This window comes from Oryctolagus cuniculus, chromosome 4 (assembly GCF_964237555.1).
Source record: "Oryctolagus cuniculus chromosome 4, mOryCun1.1, whole genome shotgun sequence".
Lineage (NCBI taxonomy): Eukaryota > Metazoa > Chordata > Mammalia > Lagomorpha > Leporidae > Oryctolagus > Oryctolagus cuniculus.
This window is the reverse complement of record NC_091435.1, coordinates 93,220,397-93,246,182: the sequence shown is the minus strand read 5'-3', so window position 1 is coordinate 93,246,182 and position 25,786 is coordinate 93,220,397. Positions and strand designations below refer to the sequence as shown.

At 42.7% G+C, this 25,786-nt stretch overlaps 2 protein-coding genes across 13 annotated transcripts in view; one reads left to right on the top strand and one right to left on the bottom strand.

Moving 5' to 3' along the window:
* The window catches only part of KLHL24 (kelch like family member 24), a 51,569-nt gene extending 40,054 nt beyond the window's left edge, over nucleotides 1–11,515 (bottom strand). The window contains exons 1-2 of one of the 12 annotated variants that reach the window (XM_008266627.4): nucleotides 11,351–11,515; nucleotides 5,164–5,226 (exon numbers count right to left, since the gene is read on the bottom strand). The gene's annotated coding sequence lies outside the window, so the exon portion shown is untranslated. Of the gene's footprint in view, nucleotides 1–140; nucleotides 4,247–5,163; nucleotides 5,227–10,310; nucleotides 10,554–10,996 lie in introns of those variants that run through there. The other 11 variants (XM_051859174.2, XM_008266630.4, XM_051859175.2 and 8 more) reach the window with 11 other exon arrangements.
* Nucleotides 8,249–25,365, top strand: LOC138849452 (skin secretory protein xP2-like). The gene is made up of 7 exons (XM_070073102.1): nucleotides 8,249–8,341; nucleotides 10,184–10,433; nucleotides 10,544–10,722; nucleotides 11,159–11,762; nucleotides 13,720–13,771; nucleotides 23,550–23,620; nucleotides 25,174–25,365. The coding sequence occupies exons 1-6, from the start codon at nucleotides 8,249–8,251 to the stop codon at nucleotides 23,575–23,577; spliced, it is 1,206 nt and encodes a 401-aa protein (XP_069929203.1). The 3' UTR covers nucleotides 23,578–23,620; nucleotides 25,174–25,365.
* Nucleotides 25,366–25,786: the final 421 nt, after the last annotated feature.

Sequence of the window (25,786 nt, the reverse complement as noted above, 5' to 3'; positions counted from 1 at the left end):
CACTGCACTCCCGGGCCACAGCAGAGGGCTGGCCTGGAAGAGGGGCAACCGGGACAGAATCCGGCGCCCCAACCGGGACTAGAACCCGGTGTGCCGGTGCCGCAAGGCGGAGGATTAGCCTAGTGAGCCGCGGCGCCGGCCTTATCAATAGCCTTTAAACATACAGGCTTGGGCATTTGGCCTGTCGGTTGGGACACCTGCATCCCATATTGGACTGCCAGGGTTCAATGCCTGCCTCTGACTCCTAACACTGGCTTCCTGCTGGTGTAGACCATGGGAGGCAATGGTGATGGCTCAAATGGTTGGGTTTCTGCTGCTTACTTGGGAGACCTGGATTAGGTTCCGGCTCCCAGGTTCAGCCTTGGCCAAACCCTGGCTATTGTGGGCATTTGGATAGTAGGATGGCAAATGGGGGCTTTCCCTCAAGTAAAAAAAAAAAGGCTAAACTAAAATATACATGTACATTATTTGGCCACCAAATCCCTTCCTAGCAATATCTCCTAAGGAAATAATCAGGAATATAAGGAGAGATTTATCTACAGAGGTGCTCGGTGCTATATTAATAGAAAATACTTAAAACAACCTAAATGTTCCACAACAGGGGATTAGTTAAGCCACTGTGCATATTTAGTATTGAACAGTCTATGCAGCTATTTAAAAATACAGACTAGTTAATGACATGGGCAAATATTAATCACTAAGTGAAAAGATCACAAAACATATGCTAATAGAAAAATTTATATATCAGTTCATCTAGGGAGATAGATAATAGGAGGTAAACAAACCAAAAAGTTAATTAATTTATTTATCTTCTCTATTTCTTCCCAAACCTCCATTATAAACATGCAGTACTTGGTGTTAGGATTTTCAAAATGCATGATACTGTGGTCAGCACTGTGGCTTAGTGGGTGAAGCCACTGCCTGCAGTGCTGACATCCCATATGGGTGCCAGTTCAAGTCCGGGATGCTCCATCCTTCCAATCTGGCTCCCTGCTGGTGGCCTGGGAAAGTAGTATAAGATGGCCCAAGTCCTTGGGCCTCTGTATCCCTATGGGAGACTCGGAGGAGGCTCCTGGCTCCTGGCTTGGATCAGCCCAGCTCCAGCCATTGCGGTCATCTGGGAAGTGAACCAGTGAATGGAAGACCTCTCTCTCTCTCTCTCTCTGCCTCTGCCTTTCTATGATTCTGCCTTTCAAATAAATAAATACATAAATCTTGAAAAACAAAAAAGGTCATTTGGGGAGTGAATCAATAGATGGAAGACCTCTCTTTCTCTTTGCCTCTGCCTCTCCAGCTCTCTGTAACTCTACCTTTCAAATAAATAAATCTTTTAAAAGAATGCATGATACCTAGACTTTGTTCCTTTTCACTAATTAGAACCTTCCCAACCCTGCAAAAGAAGCATTATGAATAATGGACTGAGGCACTTGGATAAAGCCATCAATTCTCTTTCATGACAGTTTTAAGGGGTTTTGTCTATTCTTTCACATCTCCAGAAGCTGTCATAAATTTATTAGTAATTGGTTTAAGAGTAGTCAGGGGAATACATTCCCACATCCTCAGAAAACATCCTCATATACAACCTCTTCAAGCAGTCCCAATTTCTTCCTGAAATAGTTCAACAGCCCTGCATTTGGGGCTAAGTACAGCAGCAAAAAAAAAAAAAAAAAAAAAAAAAGCTGCTAAAGTACTTCAGTGATCAAAAAAAAAAAAAGGAATGCCATCTTATATTCATAAGCCACAAATACAAATAAGACTTGAGAGTTAACAAACTTTTAAGATTGCATTTTGTATACCCTGTCATATATTAAGTTGTAGCCCATTTTTTAAGGCCTTAAATGACACAAAGGGAAAGAAAATATGTAGCATCACAATCAAGAAGCAATTCATTTTATTACAGTTTCTTTAGGTTACTACTTATACTTGTTCTCTTTCTATAGTCATGATAATGTCCTAAATATATCCTAATTCCAATATTCACAAAATACTTCCAATGAATGCCCGCAATAAATTTAATTTTGTTGCTCCCATTATCACCATCATCAACTATTATTTATTATGTGCCAACTATTGTCAAGATACTATGCTAGGTGCCTAAGGTTTACAGAGATGTAAGACAGAGCTATTGGAAGTGCTTTTTTTTTTTTAATAAAATATAATGAGGAAGGCAGGTGTTGTGGTACAGTAGGTTAAGCCACCTCCTGCAATGCCCACATCCCATATATGAGCACCAGTTCAGGTCCCAGCTGCTCCACTTCCTATCCAGCTCCCTGCTAAGGCACCTGGGAAAGCAGCAGATGATGGCCCAAGTCCTGGGCCCCTTCCACCCAGGTGGGAGACCTGGATAGAGTTCCAGGCTCCTGGCTTCTGCCTGGCCAGTGACTGTGGTAGCCATTAGGGGAATGAACCAGTAGATGGAGGATCTCTGTCTCTCCGTGTGGCTCTGCCTTTCCTTTAAAAAAAAAAAAAGATTTTTTTATTTGGAAGTCATGGTTAAAGAGCAAAGGTGAAAACAAGAGAGAGAGGGAGACACATCTATCTTCCATTTGCTGGTTCAGTCCCCAGATGACCGCAATGGTCAGGGCTGAACTGCGCCAGAGCCAGGAGTTTCATCCAGGTCCGCCACATGGGTGGCAGGGGCCCAAACACTTGGGCCAACTTCTGCTGATTTTTCCAGGCCATTAACAGGGAGCTGGATCACAAGTAGAGCAGCGAGGACATGAACCTGCACTCATATGGGACGCTGGTGTCACAGGCAGTGGCTTTACCTGCTACACATGCCCGCCCACACCATATCGCTCTTTAAAATAAGTAAATAAATGAAATTGTGATAAAGCATATTTATAAAAAGACAACATAAGATAGCACAGACAATATGCAACATTGGAACAGACAGCATTGTTTTCCATTTTCTTTTTTAAATCTCTTTTGTCAATTGGTACTTAATCTACCTGAAGTCTAGGACAGGATTTTCCCCGAGCAGGATGTATGCCAGGCTATTCTGATTCCCAATTCAAGAATTTATTCTTCAGATCAGCTTATCTAATTCACTTATTTTACTTATTTCATGTTCAAAAAATTCATATGACCTATTGTGACTCTGACTAGCGATATATTTACTGATGTTAACAGCAGCAAAGTCTTGAGCATACTTCCTCTGTACACTGTTATTTTCTCAATGTTTGGAAGTAAATGTTTTCAGAATTTAAAACAAAATAGCATATTGTAACTAAGAATTTTCCTTTGACTAATATGGACAAGTAGGAAAACATAAATGAAAGGATACTCAGCTTTCTATATCCAATGGTCTTGTTCCCTTTAGTATCTGTCAGATAAATTTGGGGAAATAACCAAGTGATTTTAAATATTTTAAGGCTGATTAAAACTTTATAAGAGTTACAGGTCTTTTTATTGCTATTTTTCTTCCCTGTATTGAACAACTGAGCTGTTCTCATAGTTGGTTCCTTAATTTGCTGACTGACAAAGGAAGTCTTCCTCTTCACTGCTTTCATTTAATGAAAGCCCAAAAAGCCCTGGATTGGAGCACCTATAAAATCACTGCTATTACAAAGTATTCGATAGCAATAAGATATTTGTTTATTGCTTCACATGTAAGAAAACTACTTCAAAGATTTCAGATTCTTCTAAGCAGCTTCATCTGGGCATTTTCAGAACTTTTCCATTAACTAGTTTCCACTACAGTACCAAATATAAACTCCTTCTGACTGGGTAAATGAATTTACACTGGAGTATCTTAAAAATATAAGATGCCTTTTAAAGTATATCTTTTGGGGCCGGCACCGCGGCTCAAAAGTCACGGCACCATTATGTCGCTCCCCCTCTTCGCGGAGGAACGACACAGGACCCTGCGTTGTTCTTTCGTCTGCTCGGCCCTTCCCCGGGTTTGCTGCTGGTTCTTCCCGGGTTGGCTACCGTCCCTTCCACCTTTTGAGTGGCGCCGGCACCCCGGGTTCTATTCCCAGTCAGGGCGCCAGATTCTGTCCCGGGTGCCCCTCTTCCAGGCCAGCTCTCTGCTGTGGCCAGGAGTGCAGTGGAGGATGGCCCAAGTGCTTGGGCCCTGCACCCCATGGGAGACCAGGAGAAGCACCTGGCTCCGGCCATCAGATCAGCGCGGTGCGCCGGCCGCAGCGCACCAGCGGCGGCGGCCATTGGAGGGTGAACCAACGGCAAAGGAAGACCTTTCTCTCTCACTGTCCACTCTGCCTGTCCAAAAAAAAAAAAAAAAGTATATCTTTTGGGCTTCCAGATATAATTTTCTAGCTTTTGCCATCCTATTTTATCCAAAAAAAGTACTTTTAACCAGTAATGGTTAAAAAGAACTTTGTTTTAACCAGTAGTGGTTAAAAATGTAAAGTTTAATAATAATTCAAAGTACAAAATTAAAAGAGGCTTAATATTTATCATAATTGAACTCATAAATAATCAAAAAAAAGCAGAGGGGAGGTGGACTGAATTCTTCTAAAGATTTTGTAAATATCAAAGTATAATTATTCCCATCAGGAAAAAGAAAGAAACTAAGTAGGAATCTCTGTACAAAACAAACAGAAAAATGTTCCGAAGAAACATAATACTTCAAATTCTACATAGATGCCTTAGTGGATACAAGTGTGTCTAGACTAACATGCCAATGACTAGCTAAGCTGCTTATTTGTCTGGAAAAGCTAATATGCCGCTCTTTTTCTCCCTTATTTTCCCAGGAGTTTTATTCCTGGAGGTACTCACACTTGAAAAGAATGACCTTCCTTAAGAGAAAGATTCCTCAGGTTAATGGTACTATAGGGTTTATTTCCAACTGCAAAACTCATAAATGTTGTAAACCTAGTCTCTGATTGTTGCAGTAGATTTAAAATTACATGTTCCTGGCCTATGTTCCTCCCAAATGAGTAGAGATAACCTATTTTAGTATCTTAAAGACTGGAGCAAAATGCAGAAGAGAAACTAAAGCTCTCAGGAAGGAACAGGATGGAGTGGTAGATACTTCTTTAGTAACAAATGATTGTTGACACTGCCTTCCTTCATGTTAAGGAAAGAACAGTTCCTTGCTTCTCTAATTGGCTTAAGTCACTCCTGGTTAAAGAAAGGAAAACTATTTAAATTCTCTAATAACAATGTTTAGATAATTTATAAATATCATAAATGTACCTTTTTAGCATTTGCTTGATCAAAGCCTCAGTCAAAATATTTGTGTTGTTTTAGTTTCCACACCTAAAATAAATGGAAAATAGCAACCTATAAATCAGATACTAAGAACTTCATATGGGGTTAGCATTTTTCACTAGTATGTTGAGTAAGTAAACTCCAGTTTCTGACTAGATCTTCATTTCGCATGGAAAAAATTCATTAATAAATAATACTTCCTTAAAGCAAATAATTTTATGATATTTTATATACAGATTAGCCTCCTTGTTCATCAACTTCCCTACTCGATAATTTTGTCATGCAGTAAAATTTCTGGAATAAGTGTAAATAAATATTCATGTCAACAGCAAAGTAATGGTGGCCCTGAGATGAAACAAGTATACCCTGTGGTAATTCTGTATTGTATATTTGAAGAGTGTCTATAAATTGATGCTTCATCAGAATTTGGGACCATAAACTAATTCTAGGAACTGAGCTACCAAACTACCAAAGGTAAACAGTTTAGTCACTTTGTATTAACTATGTAATCAGTTTTACAAATTGGAAAAAAATCCATTTCTAAGAATTCTTAATTACAAATTTGGAAACAAATCCATTTCTAAGAATCTTTGAATCTTTAATTACCTAGATTTTCTACGTGGAATCCCTAAGCTTATGAAATAATAATTATGTTTTATCTTTAACATAAAAATACATATTTTTTTGTGTGGTTGACCTTTATAGACCTAATTCCTTATAGACTTAATTCAACACAATTTCTTTTTTTGGTGGAATGAGAGAAGAGGCATGCTTAACAGAAGATATTAGAGTCTTGAGCTGTGCACAGAATAGCAATAGTATTTAAACACAAGTGGTTCTGGTTTCTGGCCCAGATATCTATAAATAGAACTTGTAAATTCTTAACAAGCTTTAGGCAAATTCCAAAGTTTGATCCCAAAATCAAATACAAACTACTGGCTGTTTTTTTTTTTTTTTTTAATATAAATGTACACATCTCTATACTCTGATTGTGCTCTATGAGGTGAATGTTATCTTGTGTTTCCTTACTTTCAGGTGTCAGTCTAACTTGTATATATCCTTGATGAAGAACATTACAACTTAGACAAATTAGGGCATTCTTAGTCCTAGCTAAGTAAATGTTTTTCACAGTGGGATAATAAGCTCCTGGGTCAATGTAGGGCAGGTCAATTCAAGAAACATTTCTAGAGAGCCCAGTCTGTGTCTGGTTCTGGGTGGTAAATGGCGGGTTCAGACTCAACTTTAGATTCTGCAGGGTTGGCTAAGAGTAGAATCAAACTCCAAGACTGATGCTAAAATAGATTCAAGTTTTCAACATTTCTCCCACAAAAAACACAGGTGCAAATTGGAACACAGCCTCCCATGGCAGATCTGGTCTAGAATTACATTTTGCAACTATCAAAGTAGATTGGGCAAGGCAAAGCACTTGGGCATTTCTTGCAGGATTTTAAGGTAATACACACTAACCTAACAGCAAAAGGCAAGGGACAGATGAAGTCAGGGCACAAAGTCTAAAGAAGACATACAAAATCAGAATTGATCTTCAACATAGCTATATTGCATAAAGCTTATTTTTCCTTCAGAATGCAGGAATCCTATCAAAGAGGAGATGATCAGTTTTACAGTTAGTTTGGATTACGAGGGGCTTCTAAAGACTAATCCACAGCAGAAAACAAAGGAAGCCAGTAACGAGCATGTCCTCACAGCTCATAGTGAATGGCCACTATGCTTTGTATTACACCATTTTCTCGAATTTAACCTTGAATAAAGAACATTCCGGCAAGGACAAGAAAAGTTAACCAAGAAGAGGTCTATCTTTAAAGACAAACAGTAGCTCAAAAGAAGGAAAGCCAGAAAATAATTGCAACATAGTAAATCTTTCATTTTAAAAATAACCAGAAAATTAAACAAGGAACTATGCAAAACCAAGCAGTTGTTATAAATTTCAGTTGTTTTCATCCTATTGTCAAAATCACAAATTTGCACTGCAGTATTTGCCTGGAGCAATGCTTCCTGAACCAAGTTTCACATGCATAATATTTAAAGTCCAGTCTTCAAGCTATTTTAAACATTTCCAATTTCTAAATCGAACCAGCATGATCATATTTACCCATCATAAGATATCAGAAACCAATTAAAACCCTGAGTTTCTTTGATTACAATGACAGCGACTAGTAATTATCTCATGTTTCCTAGACCCTTAAGTGGGCAACACAGTACATGACTCTGATGAAAGAGAAATAAAAAAAGTATCAGGTGATGAAAATTATAGAAGCTTAAACAATGTGTCAAATAAACAATGCAGTTCTAAAAATAAAAAGGAACACTACTTTCTCTTAAGTCACAGGAAAACATTCAAATTTTTCCACAATGTATGTCTACCTCCCCTTAAAACTTCTGGTTACAGATAGTCCCCAACCCCTAAAGGAGGAAGAAGAAAAAAGAACTGTTGCTCATCAGTCATTACACCCAGTATATCAAGCTGCCCTACTTAGCCATGTTTCTCACCAAACTTGACTTGTAAAGTTAATGTCCTTTGATCTTAATCTGCTAATATATACTTTCCTATAGGTATTTAATGTATTATTTTATTTTAAAAGACCCACAGATATATGATATAGTTATGTTTTCTGTTCGCCAAATTGTTTTTGGTTCTTTTATTACAATTAGTTAAATCTCCCAGGATGCCAGTAGGTGCTATCACTTACTCAAGTTTGATACCCAGTATTCTAGATGACTTCTTTATACATAAAATTATTTGTAAATCAGTGATTTTTTTAACTTAAGGTATCCACAAATTATTTGTAATAATACCTTTTAAGAAACCTGAATAAAGATTAAAGCCTAATCATTTTTAAAACATCAATTTGAATAGTCTTCAAGATACGCCAAATGCTGAAAAATTATAGCTCTTGGGTGATGATGAATTCATGAGTGACAAAGTTCAATTAAGAAAAGTTAGTACAGGAAGTGGGAGTTTGGCCTAGCTGTTATGATGACTACATCACACATTAGAGAATCTGAGGTAGGATTCCCAGCTCTTTACCATGGACCACTGGAGACAGCGGAGATGGTTCAAGTAATTGGGTCCCTGCCATCCACATGGTGGATGCTGATATTATTCCAGGCTCTGGCTTTGGGGCCCAAGCACTGTGGAAACTGGGTGAGTGAACCATGCTGGGAGCATGTATACTCCCTCTGTCTCTCAAATAAAAAATACTGCTTTTTATTTATTTATTTTTTATTTTTTTATTTTTTATTTTTTTGGACAGGCAGAGTGGACAGTGAGAGAGAGAGACAGAGAGAAAGGTCTTCCTTTGCCGTTGGTTCACCCTCCAATGGCCGCCGCGGTCGGTGCGCTGCGGCCGGCGCACCGCGCTGATCCGATGGCAGGAGCCAGGAGCCAGGTGCTTTTCCTGGTCTCCCATGGGGTGCAGGGCCCAAGCACCTGGGCCATCCTCCACTGCACTCCCGGGCCACAGCAGAGGGCTGGCCTGGAAGAGGGGCAACCGGGACAGAATCCGGCGCCCCGACCGGGACTAGAACCCGGTGTGCCGGCGCCGCTAGGCGGAGGATTAGCCTAGTGAGCCGCGGCGCCGGCCAATACTGCTTTTTAAAAAGTTGATTTAGCTATTGTGTTTTTAGACTAGGACTTTTTAAATATCAACAGTTGTCAAGCAGCCTCACACTTGACAACAGAAATAAAATAAAACAAAATGTGTCTTTTCATGTTTTCTCTGTGATATTTTATTAGAGCCCATACTTAAATATTTACTGAAAAAACAGGTCCCAAATCTCTAGGTAAGAGGAAAGTATAGACAAAAATAAATGCAGTCAATTTGATAAACAGTAGTATTTGTTTTTTACAGGTTTACCTTTGCGTTTTAACGAAATGGCAAAAAAAAAAAAAAAAAAGGCAGTTAAAAAAAAGTTGATTGAAAAAGCATTAAGGTTTCAAGAACTTGGACAAAAGCCAGGCAAGTTTAAGCTAGAGCTGACAGTCAGCTTTAACTCAGAATATCCTCTCTTCTTCCTTTTTAGAAACTAAGTCACAGGTTTCCTTTGAATAAATAGGCCTTTACTGAGGGATGGTTTTCTTTTTTAAAAAGGATAGATGGTTTATATTTTGTGCTTTTTTAGATCTAGTAAGTGACCTCAATGCGCAAGTGATGAAGCAGTTCTGCCCATCATGGGGAGCTGTTCATTCTGGGGTAGCTACCGCCACTTGAATTTTAAAAATACATTAAGAATGCACAACCAGTAAGAACTGTTTGTGTTCAATTCCTGCTTCACCCAGAGAAGATCAAAAGGCCTCCTACAAAAATGTGTAAGGCCTTGGCTGAGTTCCTACAGATTTACAGGAAAAGAAAATCTGATAAAACCCCAGCACTCTGTTAACTCAGATTAGGAAAACCACTTTCATCATACCATGGCTAACAACGAATGGTCTTGCAGATTTTATTACTGTCATCTTAATTTACAATTTAAAAACACAACTGCAATTTGCTTTTAAAAGTTTTGAATTATCACGGAGATTAATACTAGAATCCTCCAAACAAGGAAAGTGTGTGAGCTGGAATCCTCCAAACAAGGAAAGGGACTCATCTAAGCCGTGGTACAGAAGCATCTTTAACATTTAGACAAGTTTCTTCGAACTCTTCTAAAATGTAGAAGTCTACTTCTAAGTGTCAGCCAACAGGCAGATCTTAACCTCATAAAAAGCAATGTCTTAGCTGGTAGATCTAAACAGTTCATAGCTGGCAAGTACTGAGACGTGATTTAAAAAAAAAAAAAAAACGCTGTTCACAAAAGGAAGTGATTAATCATTAAAATCCACCACAGTTAACTGTGAATAGTCACTGCCTCGAGGTGAGCTTAAGGCCGCCCTATAACGTGGCGTCACCACCTCTATCTGGCCGACTACACCTTGTTTACGGGACCGGGAAGAGTCAACTCGCTTCCAGGAGCATTTCCTTCACTGACAGCGCCACACTAAAGACTGCAGATCTTCCGGGACTCGGAGACGGGCGCGGCCGACGGCTTCCAAGAGCCCAGACCTGCACGCAGGCTCCGGCCACAGCCACAGCGGCCGCCGACCCCCCGCGACCCCCGGCGCCCCGCCGCGCTCGGACCTCAGCCGCCGCAGGGGCGATCCCACGCGTCCTCCAGATCACCTTCAAGGGGGCGAGGGGCGCGGCCGCGCACAGGACCACCCAGCGACCACACAGCCGCCAATAACCGCCCGGAGCCCGCTCGTCGGGCCCGCCCACGAGCCGCGGTCGGCGCCCAATCCCCGACGCGTTCACAGTCCGTGCCCCGAGGTGTCCAGAACTCGGGGGGCGGGGACGTCCGCGACTAAATTAAGAACCCGAGATCTGGAGTGGTAGGAAGGTGGGGAGGTTAGGCGGGGACTCGGCCCGCGGAACGCCCGCTCCCCCGCCCGCCCGCTCCCCGGGGACGGCCGCGGCAGGCAGGGCTCCCGGCTCGGGCCCCGTCGCGTTCGTGGTAAACAAAAGGCTCGCTGGGGGCGGGGGTAACGGTCAGGTGACAGTGCCGAGCATATTTCGCAACCACTTAACGGGGCTGCTCTAGCCCCTAGCCCCGGAGACCCCACGGTGACCCCGTCATCCCCGACAAGACCAGCGGTCGCCCCCACCAGAAGCGAAGGCTGGGCTACAGGCTGTCGCGCTCCGGGGCTTCCTGAGATAAAAAGTGGCAGTGCCGCGTCCCGCGTCCGCAGCGCGCCAGCACACGCAGGACCGCCTCCCCAGCCCCAACCCCAGCTGTCCCTGGCCCCGAGCGACGGGGCTGACCGTACCTGTTGCCCCCCAGCCCGTCCCTAGCAGGCCGCGCCAGCCGCGTCGCGGTTCCGGGCCGGCGGTGCCAGGAGGCGGGGGTGTCCTCCCTCAGGGCTGTCGCCACCTAGCCGGGACTGAGGAACTCCCCAGGCGAGCCCCGGAAGCCCCCGGCTTCCGAATAGGGCCCTGCCGCCCCCGCCGCGGCCTTTCCTCAGATCCCGTCTCCGGCTGCGAGAGGCTGGCCGGCCGCCGCTGGCTTCCCTCCCGCAGACACCCGGGCTGTGGGCACACGGCCGCCTCGCCGCCCCCGAAATCCCAAGCTCTGGCCGGTTCCTCGCCTTTCGGCCGGTCCCGGAGCTGTCATCCCCGGGTACCTCTCGGCGAAGGCTGGAAGCTGCCAGCAACTGGGGGCCCCGCGCTCCCTCGGCACCGGCGGCGAAGCGCACTCTCTGGCGCCGGCGTCCTCTCCAGCCACCAGTCCCAGCTGCAGCTCACAACAAAGGAAACATGTGACCAGCAGGGCCAAAACACCGAGCGTCACCGACCCAGGCCAATCCGGCGGGCGCCCCCGCCCCCGGAGCATCCTGGGAGTTGTAGTTCCCGCTGCCCTGGGGTCGGGCCACCTGGACTTCCTGCGGTGGTACTTGTGTGCCGTGGCGCGCCTGACGGGACCCGACCCCGGGCTGCTGACTCGGAAGAGGTTAGGGACAGGCCAGCTGGGTGAGGGACCTAGTGAGAAAACCCCGTCTTGTGTTTATTGCCTTCTGAGCACCTCCGCGTTCCAAGGTAAAAGCATGTGAGCGGGAACTCACAGAACCCTAGAACTTGGATTGAGGCTTGGAGAGCTTTGTATTTGACCCTTCTTTTGATAGGCATCAGGGAATCTGGGGTGGAAGCCACTAGAACTGCAAAGGACGTATTTCGTCGGTTTGTTTCTGCAAATATTTTTCAGGAATGAATATACTTCCTGATTTTGCAGCCATTTAACTAGGTTGGGGTTTTTAACATCAAAATTATAATTTCTCTCTTTTTAAAAAAAAATTGTTTATTTTATTTGAAAAGCAAAGTTACAAAGCGAGAGAGAGAGGTCTTCCATCCCATGGACCTCTCCCCAAATGGCTGCAGGAGCAGGGAACCCTGAGCTGCTTCCAGGTCTCCCACAGGTGCTGCAGGCTGCAGCTTAATCCGCTACACCACAATGCCACCCCCCCACCCCCAGAAATTATAATTTCTGCCTTGTGTACTTCATGAATACAGCTATGCCTCTAAGGTGTGTAGTATGGTAGAAGGCCTGTGTTGGTGAGTTTTTTTTTTTTTTTTTAAAGATTTATTTTTTAAAAGGCAGAGTTACTGGGGAAAGAGCTTCCACCTGTTAGTTCAAATGGCTCTCAGTTGGCCTCAATAGCCAGGTCTGGGCCAGTCTGAGGTCAGTAGCCAAGAATGCTATCCTGCTCTCTCACAATGGTAGCAGGGACCCAGGCAGTGGTCCACTAACTTCCCAGACACCTTGGCAGGAAGCTGGATCAGAAGCAGAGTAGCCAGGACTTGAACCAGCACTCCAATATGGGATGTTGGCATAACGAGTACAATGCTGGCCCCCTGCCCCGCCCCAAGCTGAGACTGTTCATGCTTTTTAAGTGTGCCTTTTAGGCCTCTTTTCCATCTCTTCCTAAAAATAAAAAGCTGGCTATTTATTGCCTACTTGTAAAGGAGGAAGTTTCCTCAGCCCTCCTAAGGTTCCTAACTAGGCCTGAAATAAAACCGTTTACTCTTTCTTGTCCAGGCCCCATAGGCGGAGGCCCAGAAACTCTTTCACAGCTTCTATCAAGCAAGGTGTTCCCAGTTGATGATGCCCCTCTCCCCACTTTGGGCACCAGAAACTGTAAAGGCAGAAAGATGTGATACCTTTCCTTAGCCATCATAAGGGTAACCATAAGGGTCATAGTTGATATGTCTCCAACAAGATATGTTTAAAAGAGAAAAACATAAAACTTAATCAACGTTTTATATGACACATAATCTTTCAAAATGAAGACCTAAAGACCAAGGAAAACTGTTCTAAGAATAAGTTCGATAAAGAATGGACAGCTCTAGGGGCTGGTGCTGTGGCATAGCGGGTAAAGCCGCCGCCTGCAGTACGGGCATCCCATATGGGTGCTGGTTCAAGTCCTGGCTGCTCCACTTCCAATCCAGCTCTCTGCTATGGTCTGGGAAAGCAGTGGAGGATGGCCTAAGTCCTTGGCCCCTGCACCCATGTGGGAGACCTGGAAGAAGCTCCTGGCTTTGGATCGGCACAGCTCTGGCCATTGCAGCCAATTGGGGAGTAAATCAGCAGATGGAAGACCTCTCTCTCTCTCTCTCTCTCTCTCTGCCTCTCTTTCTCTCTGTGTGTAACTCTAACTTTCAAATAAATAAATCTTAAAAAAAAAAGTGGACAGCTCTACAGAAATGTGATTGGACAAAAGGGTATGATATAATGGTAATATAGGGTGTTTCCATAAGTTCTTAGAAGATGGTATTGAAGAAATACTTATGAAAAAAACTTTGAAATCCTTGTGTACAAAGAGTCTTCAGAAAGTTCATGGAAACATGCATTATGGAAAAACTGAATTTCAAATTTTTTAGTCAGTATAAACATCTTTAATTCCATTTTCCATGAACTTTTTGAAGACTGAGGTAAGAAACCCAGCAAATTGTTTTCCAATTCTTCTTGGTCTCACTATGTAGTGTTCCTTTCTTTTAGGGATGGGACAGGACCCCTCTGGAGAGAGAGTCTTATGCCTATTGTCCGACAGGTAGGTTGGAGAATTTCTTTATGGTCAGCTCCTACATAGAGACATGAAGGAAGGTTAGATTAATGTTTCTAGGTTTTATGGCTTGCTTTGGGGGAGAGAGTTTTAGTTTCTGGTTTGTGATTTCTTCCAGAGAGGATAAAGGGTGGGAAAGAGGAGGGCAAGATAAGGTCAGAGAGAGACTGCTTCTGAGACCTTTTTAGTTCAAAGGATTCAGTGTGCCAAGTGCGATATTTTGGAGTATTGTGATCTGGGCACCAACATAGGAACAAAGCTAGGTCCTTTATATATATCCTGTAATTCTCATAGTAACCCAGTAATATAGGTGTTGTCTCATTTTATAGGTAAAGAAACTCATTACAAAGAGGATAAGGAGTTGTCTGTTGGTCTCTCAGTTATTAAGTGATAAAACTGGAGTTCATATATACCTGTTTATTTAAAAAGTTTATTTGGGGTATGTGTTGTGGCACAATGTGTTAAGCCATTGGCTGGGGTACACACAATCCCATATTAGAGGGACTAGGATGGAGTCCAACCTGCACTTCCTATTCAAGTTCTGCTAATGTGCCTGGGAGGCAGCAGGTATTGGCTAAAGTACATGGACCCCTGCCACTCAAGTGGAAGACCTGGATGAAGTATCTGGCTCCTGGCTTCAGTCTGGCCCCCACCCCTGGCTGTTGCAATCATTGGGGAGTGAAGCAGAGGATGGAAGATCTCCTCCTCTCTCCCTGTCTGGCTTTCAAATGAATAAATAAATAAATCACTTAAAATAAGTGTATTTATGTTAAAATAATACAATTAATATTATAATATATTTAACATATACTATAATAATCATATATTAAAATGTGTTAATATAAATAATATATAATGCATTGATTATGCTTTGATTATTAATTATATAACAATTGTTATTTATTAGTATATTATATAATATATTAATTATAAATAAAATAATAAAGTTATATTTATAAAATTTCTTGACAAAAGTTAAATATTACAAGGTTACTAGTGAAATAGCTGTCTGATCTCCCACTCTCGCCACTCCTGGTTCTCCAGAAGCAGACATTTTTTTTTCTTTTTTCTTTTGGATAGGCAGAGTTAGTGAGAGAGAGACAGAGAGAAAGGTCTTCCTTTTCCGTTGGTTCACACCCCAAGTGGCCACTACGGCTGGTGCTGCGCCGATCTGAAACCAGGAGCCAGGTGCTTCCTCCTGGTCTCCCATGCGGGTGCAGGGCCCAAGCACTTGGGCCATCCTCCATTGCCTTCCCGGGCCACAGCAGAGAGCTGGACTGGAAGAGGAGCAACCAGGACAGAATCCAGCACCCCAACCAGGACTAGAACCCGGAGTACCAGCACCGCAGGCAGAGGATTAGCCTAGTGAGCCGCGGCGCCGGCCATGAAGCAGACATTTTCAACTATTTGAGCTATTTCTTCTGGTATTCAGATCAGCATATCCAGATAATGCGTACCTGTTTCCTATTAAGGAATCTGTTATCCCTGTCCCCCATCCTTCCAATATCATCATCTGGTTAAGTCATTATTTAATGTTTATGATACTGATACTTGGTATTTATTATTCAAGGTTCAAATAGTACAGAACTGACTTTCTTGGATGGTTTTCTGTCTTCTCTGGAGTTAATGTCTTCTTTTTCTTTTTGCTTACTTTATTATGTGATTTGAGGATATCCCCCAATAGTTCATGTTTTGGAAGCTTGGTCCACAATGTGGCTGTGTTGGGAGATGGTGGAACTGCCAAGTAGTGAGCATTAGTGGGAGGTAATTAGATTATTAGGCACTACCCTCAGAAGAGATTCATGTAGTTCTTTTCTTGTGGGATCCCAGTTAGTCCCTGTAGTAGGGGTTATGAAAGAATATGACTTCCCTCTCCCACTGTCTGACTTCCTGTCTTGCCATTTGATCTCTGCCTCCCACCCATGTGTCTTCCATGATGCCATCTGCTATATGATATTGCCAAGGGGGCCCTCACCCAAACTAAGCAGATGTCAGTGCCATGTACTTGAACCTCCAAAACTGTAAGCTAAATAAACCTCTTTTTACATATTTATTTATTTACTAGAAAGGGCATCAGAGAGAGACAGAGACAGAGAAAGATATCTTCCATCTGCTGGCTTACTCCCTAAATGGCCTCGACAGTCAGAGATGGGTCTGGCTGATGCCAGGGGCCAGGAACTCTATCCAGGTCTCCCACATGAGTGGCAGGGGCCCATGTACTTGGGCCATCAGCTGCTGTCTGCATTAGCAAGAAGCTGAATCAGAAGTAGAGTAGCTGGGACTCAGAGCCGAACTCTGATATGGGATATCAGTGTCTCAAATAGTGGCTTAACCTGCTGTTCCACAATGTCAGCCCCAATAAAACTCTAGAAAAATGAAATATCCAGCCTTGGATATTTTGTTATAGCAATGGAAAGCAGACTAAGACATTATATATCTGTCATAATATCCTCCCAACTTCTCTAAAAGAATGATGAAATTCAATACAATCTGTATATGATCAAACTCACTAATCCACATATATGGAAATGTATTTGCATGTAGGCACACACAAAAATATATAAATTTCCTTTTCTTGGAGCATTTCATCCCCAGTATCTTTTGTGGACACTTCTCTTTAGGGTTTTACATAGTTATTATGTTGGAATTTCCTTTCTCCAGCATCCTGGGCTTTCCTTCCCTGATTTTTTTGAAGATTTATTTTATTTATTTGAAAGACAAAGTTACAGAGAGAGATAGAGCAGGGGCCCAAAGACTTGGGCCATTCTCCACTGTTTCCAGGCCATAGCAGAGGGCGGGATTGGAAGTGGAGCAGCTAAGACTTGAACTGGTGCCCATATGGGATGCGGGCTCTTCAGGCTGGGGCTTTAACCTGCTGAGCCACAGTGCCGGTCCCTCCTTCCCTGATTTTGAATGTTGCCTCCCATTATGGTGGAGCACATTCTTCCTAAGTAGCTTCCTAAAAACAGATCCTCGGGAAGTAAATAAATTTTTTGTGTCTAAAAATATCATTATTCTACTTTTACCTTTAAATGACAGTGTTGGTTAGGTATACAGTTCTAGATTGTATTATTTTTTCTTAAGATTTTGGGAAGACATAACTTTATTAGCTTTAGATTCCAGTTGAGAAGCATGATGCCGTTCTTACACTGATCTGTTGTGTGTGTGTGTGTGTGTGTGTGTGTGTGTGTGTGTACTTGATAATTCCCACTCCTTGCGGGTAATCACTGAGTAGGTCAGCCTGATCTTTTGTTAGTAATTCCTTTACTTATGAGCATCTAGCTTTTTGATTAGCCCTTGCAGTCTGCTATTCCTTGTGGCTTAAGACAGAACTTCTGGACTTTAGTACTTGACCCTTCCAGTCAAGCAGTTTCACACCTGACCTCGATGTTGTTGTACTTTATCTTGTTCTCCACCTGTTTACCATTATTCATATGTTCCTCTATGTGGTATAGCCCAGAAATTTGTAAGTCTTCCTGTGTAGGAATTTGGGGATCATAGGAAGATCTTGACCTATTACCTTAGGGTTCTTCAAACATTTACATTGGGCAAAGTTGGTGATATGAGACACAGGATAAGTGTGTGCTTATCCTTATCCAGTGGCTCCAGGTTGGGGCATGCCATTGTGACTTGTACTTTACAGACAGTGACTCAGGAGTGTCTAGGGATGTGCAGAGGTGCATAGCACTAAGCTAGCCCAGAACCCTAGAGTAAGAGGCAGGCAACTAAGCAGCCAGTGGGTTGTCACTGCCTTCATAAAGTCCTAACTCCTTGGCATTGCATACAATGTCCTTCTTGATGCATCCTAGGACCTACCTGTGCAGACTACACACATTCTTTATGAAAACTTATAGTGCTCCACGGATTATTGCTCTGTCTCCAGGCCATTCCTGTCTGAAGCCTGCTTCTTTTGCCTTGTGTTGCCTCCTTCCCTTCACTCTATTATTTAGCTAGCTCCTGTTCTTCCTGCTTCTTCTTGTGAGCCTTCCCTCCAGGGGAACTCTTCTTTCCCTCTATTGCACTCTGGGCTTGATATCCCCCTTCTGTATTCCCATAGCAAACCATCCTCACCTCTTCCCCAGAAGTTAACATACTAATTGCACCTGTTAATTTATGTGTCTTTCCCAACTGAATGTGCTTATTGAACACTTCATTATATTTCTCTGCATTATTTGAAATATTTTAAAATAAAACAAAAACAACAACAATAAAAAAGAAGACAGAGAATATCATAAATAACCAGTTATCTCTGCCCACCCCAGCCTCACCCTGTTTTCCTCCACAGATATGTTTAAGGGCTTGGCAAGTTTGTTACACAACACTAGTGCTGAGTGAAGGGAAGAGTAAACACAGGACACTATTTGCTCGAAGCACCTGAGCCTCTGGTCTTGAGGGCCATCCCACCCTCCCTTCTCCGGTGAGGTTAGACATGAGTCACCTCCAAAGCCCTGTGGGAGACAAAGAGCCATTGAAATACCTGGAAAGGTTGGCACTGCCCCCTCTGGGGACCCTTTTGGCCAAGCATACCTTAGGATCAGACACACTCACTTTAGATTTCAACAAAGAAAGATGTATGTGGAAAACTTTTCCATTCTGAGAACTGGGGGAAGAGAAGTCTTGCCACTTGGAAGGTGAGCTTCCCCTCCTCCTGTCCCTGAGCCTTTGTCTCCTTTTCGCAGCCTGCCCTTCCTTACAACTGGAGCCAGAAATGGCCTTTTCCTCTCATGGAGCCAAGTTGGGATGACAGTTCTTGGTTTATTGCTGAAACTGTTTGTCCTAGGTAGAAGTTGATGAAGTTGGTGTCTTGACGGCCTCAGGATCTTCTTTGAAACCAAACTCACCACACTAGATAGGCCCTGGGTTCTGACTTCAGGGACGAAGGTGTATCTGCATATCTTCGTCTACTGTGACATCAGTCATAGCTACACTCTTCATTCTTCTGCCCCAAAGACGGTGTTTCCCAGTAGTGAGAATTCAGGTGACCCTCTTGTCGCAGAAGAAGCTGAGTTTTTTTCAACAAGTTTTGTCATAAGTTCCTCCTGCCCTGACTGCTCTACGTAGACCTACTTCCCCAAAGGATACCCTCTAACACCTTTTCACATGACTCTGCAGAGTCCTCTGAGGCATGAACACTTAGGAAGGGTGTCTTCTGCTTGTGGCATCTGGTCACATGCTCTGGCCAGTCCTAGAAATGAGCGTATTCCTGCCTCTAGCATTGCTCAGCAGTCTGCCCCACAGAGGCTGCAAGTCCATATAGAGTTTCTGCCGCTGGCCCCAGAGGACTGGACTTCATCTCTGGTTTCCTGCCTCCAAGGCTTGCTGCCCCATGACATTTGTGAGGCATACGCTAACTTCAACTTGATCTTGCTCTGCTGTCCCTGGCACCACTCTCCTCTAAATGCTTGCTGTTTCTGAGTGTGTGCCTGCCTACTGATGGTCTCCTTGATTATTTGATGGGCAGCCTTCCCTGGAATCCTGCGGTGGGTATGAAAAGAAGGGGCTGAGCCCATCCAAGAACGAAAGTTGCATTCCTCTCCTGTTACTGAAAAACCCCATCCAGTTTCTAAACACATTGTGTCTGTTAAGGAAACCGTCTCTAGCTGGAAAATTCTGAATGTATCATCTCACCTGATGCTGTGCTTATCGGATGCTCTGTCTGAAGCATCCCTTTCAAATCATGCAACTTCCCAAAAGCTCCAGTCAGTTCTTAAGAGTGTTTTCCCTACACTGATAGTCCAGGGGCCATCCTAATTTGTGTTGTGCCATTGTTCACTTTAATATCTGCTCAGCACTTTGACAGTCTTATCCTGTGTTTTCCTATAGAGACTTAAAATCTCAGAGCTTCCACTGGAGCTTTAGAATTGGAGAGTGTTAGATTCAAAATTTACTTTTCTTCTTAATGAAAACTAAATATCCTTGAGCATATTGCTTAATCTTTCTCAACCTCAGGTTTCTCACCTGTAAAATGGGGATACAAACACCTATTTCATAGAATTATTGTAAGGATTAAAAGAGGAAAATATATTCAAATAGTGTCTGGGTATAGTAAGTGCTCAGTAACAATAAAAATTAGTGGTATTATTATCTTCTTCCCCACAAATTCTATGTCCTCTAAAGCTTTGTCCTTTGCTTTAAGAATATGAAGAGTTAAGATGGGAAGAAATGAAGAGTGCAAGGATATATGGAAGCAGATGTTTGTGCCTGCATCCTATATCAGAGTGCCTGGGTTTGATACCCGGCTCCAATTCCTGCTAAATCAGACTCTGGGTAGGCAGCAGTGATGGCTCAAGTAACTGGGTTTCTGCTGCCCCTGAGAGAGACCTGGATTGAGTTCCCAGTTCCTGGCATTGTCCCCAGCTGTTGTGGGCTTTGGGGAGTGAACCTGTGGGTGGTGGCTTACTCTTTTAGTTTTATCTTTGTTTCTCAAAGAAAATAAAAATTTTAAAACATAATGTATAAATTTGAAAAACAAGTATGAAGAAATAATTAAGGAACCTAGAAACCAAAGTCAGCCTTTGTGAACACCCAAACAGTGTTGTCTCCTTCAAGGAGAGATTGCCGACCAGGTTTAGGAAAGAAGTCTGCCTCTGCCCTTCAGATACCCACACTCACTGCCTAAATAACTGAGTTTTATAGCCATGGCTGCCTCCAAGTTGCAGCCCAAGGAATGAGGATACCTGAGTTTCTTTCAGGAATCTTTTGACATTAAACAAACAAACTGTGCATATATACACTGCTCAAATATGTTTTTAAAATATTTTTAAAAACATTTGCCTATTATGATCAAAATAAGCACTTGTGTTCCCTGTTGCACAATCTCCTTTGCTTCCAGTTCCAGATCACTCTGTAACTGGCCTAGAAAATGGTGAGGTCTCCCAGGTCACCAGCACAGAGGGACAGAGCCTCTTGACCCTGCCATGGGACAGCATCGCAAGCACATGCCTGGCATACTTTGGAAAGCCTGCCTGCGTCTATTACTGGTGCATGAAAGTTTTGCTCCGGTAGCAAATCTCTAAATTTAGATGCTTTTCAGGATGAACTCTGAGTGACCTTTGTCCCAAGGGCTAGTAAGAAATTGGAGGGCACCTTGCTTTTTATTTATTAATTCAAATGTCAAAGCTGATCTTTTACAATGAAAAGTTGTAAAGATCACCATATTAATGGAAAATAAGACAGAGACTATCTAAGAATTCTCCTTTACAGTTTTTGTAAAAATATTACCTTGAATTTTTCTTTTAAAGATTTGTTTATTTATTTGAAAGGCAAAGAGGCAGAGAGAGGAGGGCTTTCATCTGCTGGTTCACTTCCCAAATGGCTGCAATGACTGACGCTGTGCTGATCTGAAGCCAGGAGCCAGGAGCTTCTTCCCGGTCTCCCACGTGGGTGCAGGGACCCAAGGACTTCTGCTTTCCCAGGCCATAGCAGAGAGCTGGATTGGAAGTGAAGCAGCCTGGACTTGAACCGGTGCCCTTATGGGATACCAGCAATGCAGGCAGCAGCTTTACCCACTACGCCACAGCACCAGTCCCTTGAATTTGTTTTTATTGTACTTGAGTTTGCAGAGTATTATCATATATACACACATCATGGCAATACTTTGCAAGTTCAAATGAAATAAAAACAAATCCAGAGTGGAAATTCTTTCCTGGTAACTCTATGACAGTATCTAAAATTGATATAATTCAGGAATTTCATTCTAATATTATGTCTCAATGCTTATTTTTGCCATTTGAATGGAAGAAAAGACAATTTCACAATACATTAAAAAGAAAGAAAGACACTTTAAGGAACACTGAATTAACCTTAGGGAAGAATTGGCTCCTAAAAAGGCCTGCCCTGTCAACATTTCTATATAGAGAGCCAAGACTGTGACTCTGGATTCATATTAACTGGGTTCAGATCCTAGTTCTGCTGCTACTAACAGGGTGACATTCGGAAGTTTAACTACTTTGATGCTTGGTTTCTTTGTCTGAAAATATAATAATATAATATAATAATTATGAGAATTACTTGACAGCTTGTAAAAGGAGCACATAACCCTAATAAATGATAATTGTCATTCCATCAAGATATAATGAATGATAAGCACAATTAAGACAAGATATAACATTTCACTGACATATCCTCACAAAGAAATATTCTGTAACAGGGAATAACATTGGGTAGTGGAAAAATACACAAAGAAAGAGAGGAGTCCTATGAAGTCCTGTCATAGTTTCCTCAGCTACCTTGGACAAATCACCTGATTCCCCTGGATCCAAATTTCTCCATCTTTTATTTTCTTTTTTTTAAAGATTTATTTATTTTCCTCATCTTCAAAAGGAGCACTTTGCTTTGCACCTGTCAGGGTGTTTGGCTGTACTATTTCTGAAGCCCTGTCTAGGTTTGGAAGGCCTAGGTATGTTTTGATTGAGGGGACTTCAATGGTAAAGTTCTTTTGGTTCAAGAAACACCCAAATCAGGATATACCTGGAGGCACATGGCATTCTTGGAAAAGGGATTTTGTGAGCATACAAGGCTACAACTGACGAGAAAATAGGTTTCAGTTCTAGGAGCGAAACGTCAGTTTTATAGGCTTAATGAGGCAAACCATTATTTGCTTGAGGATCAGACTGAACTCTGTTCCTGCTCTGAACTTTTTTTTTTTTTAATATTTATTAATTTGAAAGGCAGACTTACAGAGAAAGAGGAGGGAGGGAGAGAGAGAGAGAGAGAGAGATTTTCATCTTCTGGTTCACTCCCCAAATGGCTGCAATGGCAGGAATTGGGCCGGGCCAAAGACAGGAGCCTGGAACTCCATCCAGGTCTCCCACATGGGTGGCAGAGGCCCAAGCACTTGGGCCATCTTCTGCTGCTTTCTCAGGCACATTAGTAGGGAGCTGGATATGAAGTAGAGCAGCTGGGGTATGAACTGGTACCCAAATGGGATGCTAGCAATGTAGGTGCCTGCTTAACCCACTATATTACAGTGCTGTCCCCTACCCTGAACCTTTAAGACAACTCTCTCTAAGGGCTTTCCATGCTGGATCTTTGGGTGAACACCTTGTCCCCACGCAGCCCCACTGTCCTCAGGGAGGGCCCTGAACTAATCTCTTCCTCTAAGCCATGGGTGGGGAACTTGTCTCTGCCAAGGGCCATGTGGATATTTTTAACATCATTTGTGGGCCATACAAAATAATCAAGTTAAACATTAGCCTGCTGTATTTGGTCAAGCATTTAATTAGTTCACCCCTAATGTGATGGCTGGAACCGCTTCTCTTGGGTAAATTGTGTGATGTTAGCTAGTATAGATGTTGTTGCTACTCACAACTGCTTTTCTACCCTGGAGTGCAGAGGACTCTACAATGGCAAGTTTTGAAAAGAACTGCTTGCAGCAGGAAGTTGTTCTGAACACAGGTGCATGTTTTGATGCATGTCTTCTCAAAATGGGAAATTCATCACTGCATATGTAACATTTATAAAACTCAAGCAGTGGGAGGTTTTTGTACGCAGCTCTCAGCTCATCATCACTTTGCAGCTGAATGATTTCCTTGGTGTAGGTTATCAGGCACTTCAGCTGGTTCCACACTGAGTGGTGTAGCAAAGGTGTTCAATTCCATTTGTTTACTTTTCACATCCTTGAATTTTTCATTAAATGCCAATTAATTTCACACAGTCACCGGCATATTCAAATGTCCTGCAAAGCTTTTGTCCTTCCAGAGTGGGGAGATGTATGGTGTTATTCCTTTCGAGTTGCTCTTTCCACAGCCTTAATTTATCTTCACAGGATTTCACGTTTGAAGGCAGGGAGCTGAGAAGCTGTGTGGGGCCCTGAAGCTGGCTATTCAGCTCTGAGAGGTACTTGGTAATGTCCACCATGAATGCCAGATCACACGGCCACTTGTTGTCATTGAGTCCCTGACAGGTTTTCCCTTCATCTCCAATAACAACTTGTCGCAGTTTGTAAAACCTCATGAGCTTGTTCCCGCGACTCAGCCACTACACTTTCCACTGATAAAAAAGATCATGGTACTCAGAGTCAAGATCAGCCAGTAACTCCTTAAGCTGACGCCTGTTACACCCTCTGCTTTTGATAAAAACGTATGCATGATACTGCTATTGACATAACACTACTGAACTGCCACGACTGTGCACAGAGACTTTTGGTGTGTGATGCAGTGGCACGTAATTAGATGACTTGGGTCGAGACTGAGACCATTCAGCTCTTTCTTGACCAATGCAATTAACCCTTTTTGCAAGCCAGCCGCGGCTGGAGCTTCGTCTGTAGTAAGGCCACTGAAGTTTTCAAATGTTAGCCCAGATGTTTTCACTGATAAAAAAAAGTCTTTCAAACAAGTCCTTCTCTCTTGTACTGTCATGCATGGCTTCCAGTGACAGCAATGTCTCCTGTGTGTCAAACTCTGCAGTTGTCCCGTGAACAAAAATGGCTAGTTGGGCAGCATTTGTTATGTCTATTGTCTCCTCACAGCCAGAGAGAAAATTTGAAAATCTCTTGCAGAATCCTTCAGTAAAGTTTTTTCGGTATCTTTTGCTAAGTAAGCCAATTTGAGAAGGTTCTCCAAACCAAACACTCTGAAACAATTTTACTTTTGTGCTAAAAACTCCCCAGCAGCCAGCACACACTCTTTCACAAACTCTCCCTCTACATGGGGCCTCAGCTTCTTTGCAAGTAGCTGGCTCACTACATAAAGTCATCTGAATAACGTCTCTGCCGCAGTAAGGCCTGGTGAAAGCAGCTTGTTGTGATTGCAAACCTCACTGAAGAGCACTGATTTTATCCAGATGCATTTGGCCTCCCAGTTCATTGAGTTTAGCATGTTTTGAGCTGTGATGACGCTCCAGGTTGGCTTTTTTCATTACTGCTAACATATTGCCACGAATTAGGTATACAGATTTGCTTTGACTTCAACAACAAAAAATAATCATTTGACCATTTCTGTTGAAAAGATTGACACTCTGCATCAATTTTTCTTTGTAGTCATCATGTGTAGGATGTAACATCACTTAAGTTTTGATAACTATCCAGTATGTGTGTCGCCAGTGAGGTGATTATTTTGTTTGATCAATGTTCTAATCCTGCATCTAGGATTTGGAACACCTCCAGCATTTGTATCATAGACTCTTTAGGTCTTTTCTGTGTACTGTCATTTTCTTAATCTTCATCTGAGACTCAGTTTTTTGCAAGGATTGTTGGTTGTGGATGTGTGGATGAAGGTTGGATTGGAGTTAGTGTCTATGTTGACAAAGAAGTCAACAGCATCCTCATCAATCATCAGAGGCAACTCATCAATGTCATGAGGAATCATCTCATTGCGTCTCGTCTCATCATCACCAGATCACCATAGTTTCGCCACAGTGTGTTAACACTTTTTCATTGTGTTCACTTGCAGCTTTCCTGGCACCCACTCTTATCTGAGTCACCACAATATAGGCAGATGGACTGCGGGCAGCGACAAGAAGCATACATGTCTGTCCCATCCTGTACTCGTAGGTGTCGTATCCCATAACGGATGTCCTTCTTTGTTCCTCAAAATTTATAGTATTATGATTTCCTTAATATAAATTTATGTTGCTATGAGAAAGGCTCCTAGATTTATTGAATTTTGAGTCCCACCTTTTTTTGCCTTGACAAATAATTAAAATGTGTATTTTTTTTTCTTTTCATGGGGCCAGAATTGTGATGCAGTGAGTTAAGCCACTATTTGTAACACAGGTATCTCATATTGGGACACTGGTTTGAGTCCCCACTGCTCTGCTTACCATTCAGCTTCCTGTTAATATGCCTGGGAAGGCAACCGAAGATGACTCAAGTACTTGGGCCCCTGCCACCCAGGTAGGACACCAGGATGGAGTTTCTGGCACCTGACTTTAGCCTTGTCCAGCCATTTGGGGAGTGAATCAGCAGATGGAAGATCTCTGTCTCTCCCTCTCTTTCACTCTGCCTTTCAGACAAGTAAATAAAAAAAAATTTTTTAAAGATTTTTATTTTAACTATTTGCAAGG

What these genes read in the sequence shown, in the direction of transcription:
- LOC138849452 (XM_070073102.1), top strand. Translation starts at nt 8,249, where the DNA reads ATGGTTCAAGTAATTGGGTCCCTGCCATCCACATGGTGGATGCTGATA. An exon ending in CCAAGCACTGTGGAAACTGG is followed by an intron (nt 8,342 to 10,183) that starts GTGAGTGAACCA and finishes TAAAGACTGCAG; the next exon opens with ATCTTCCGGGACTCGGAGAC. An exon ending in TAACCGCCCGGAGCCCGCTC is followed by an intron (nt 10,434 to 10,543) that starts GTCGGGCCCGCC and finishes GACTAAATTAAG; the next exon opens with AACCCGAGATCTGGAGTGGT.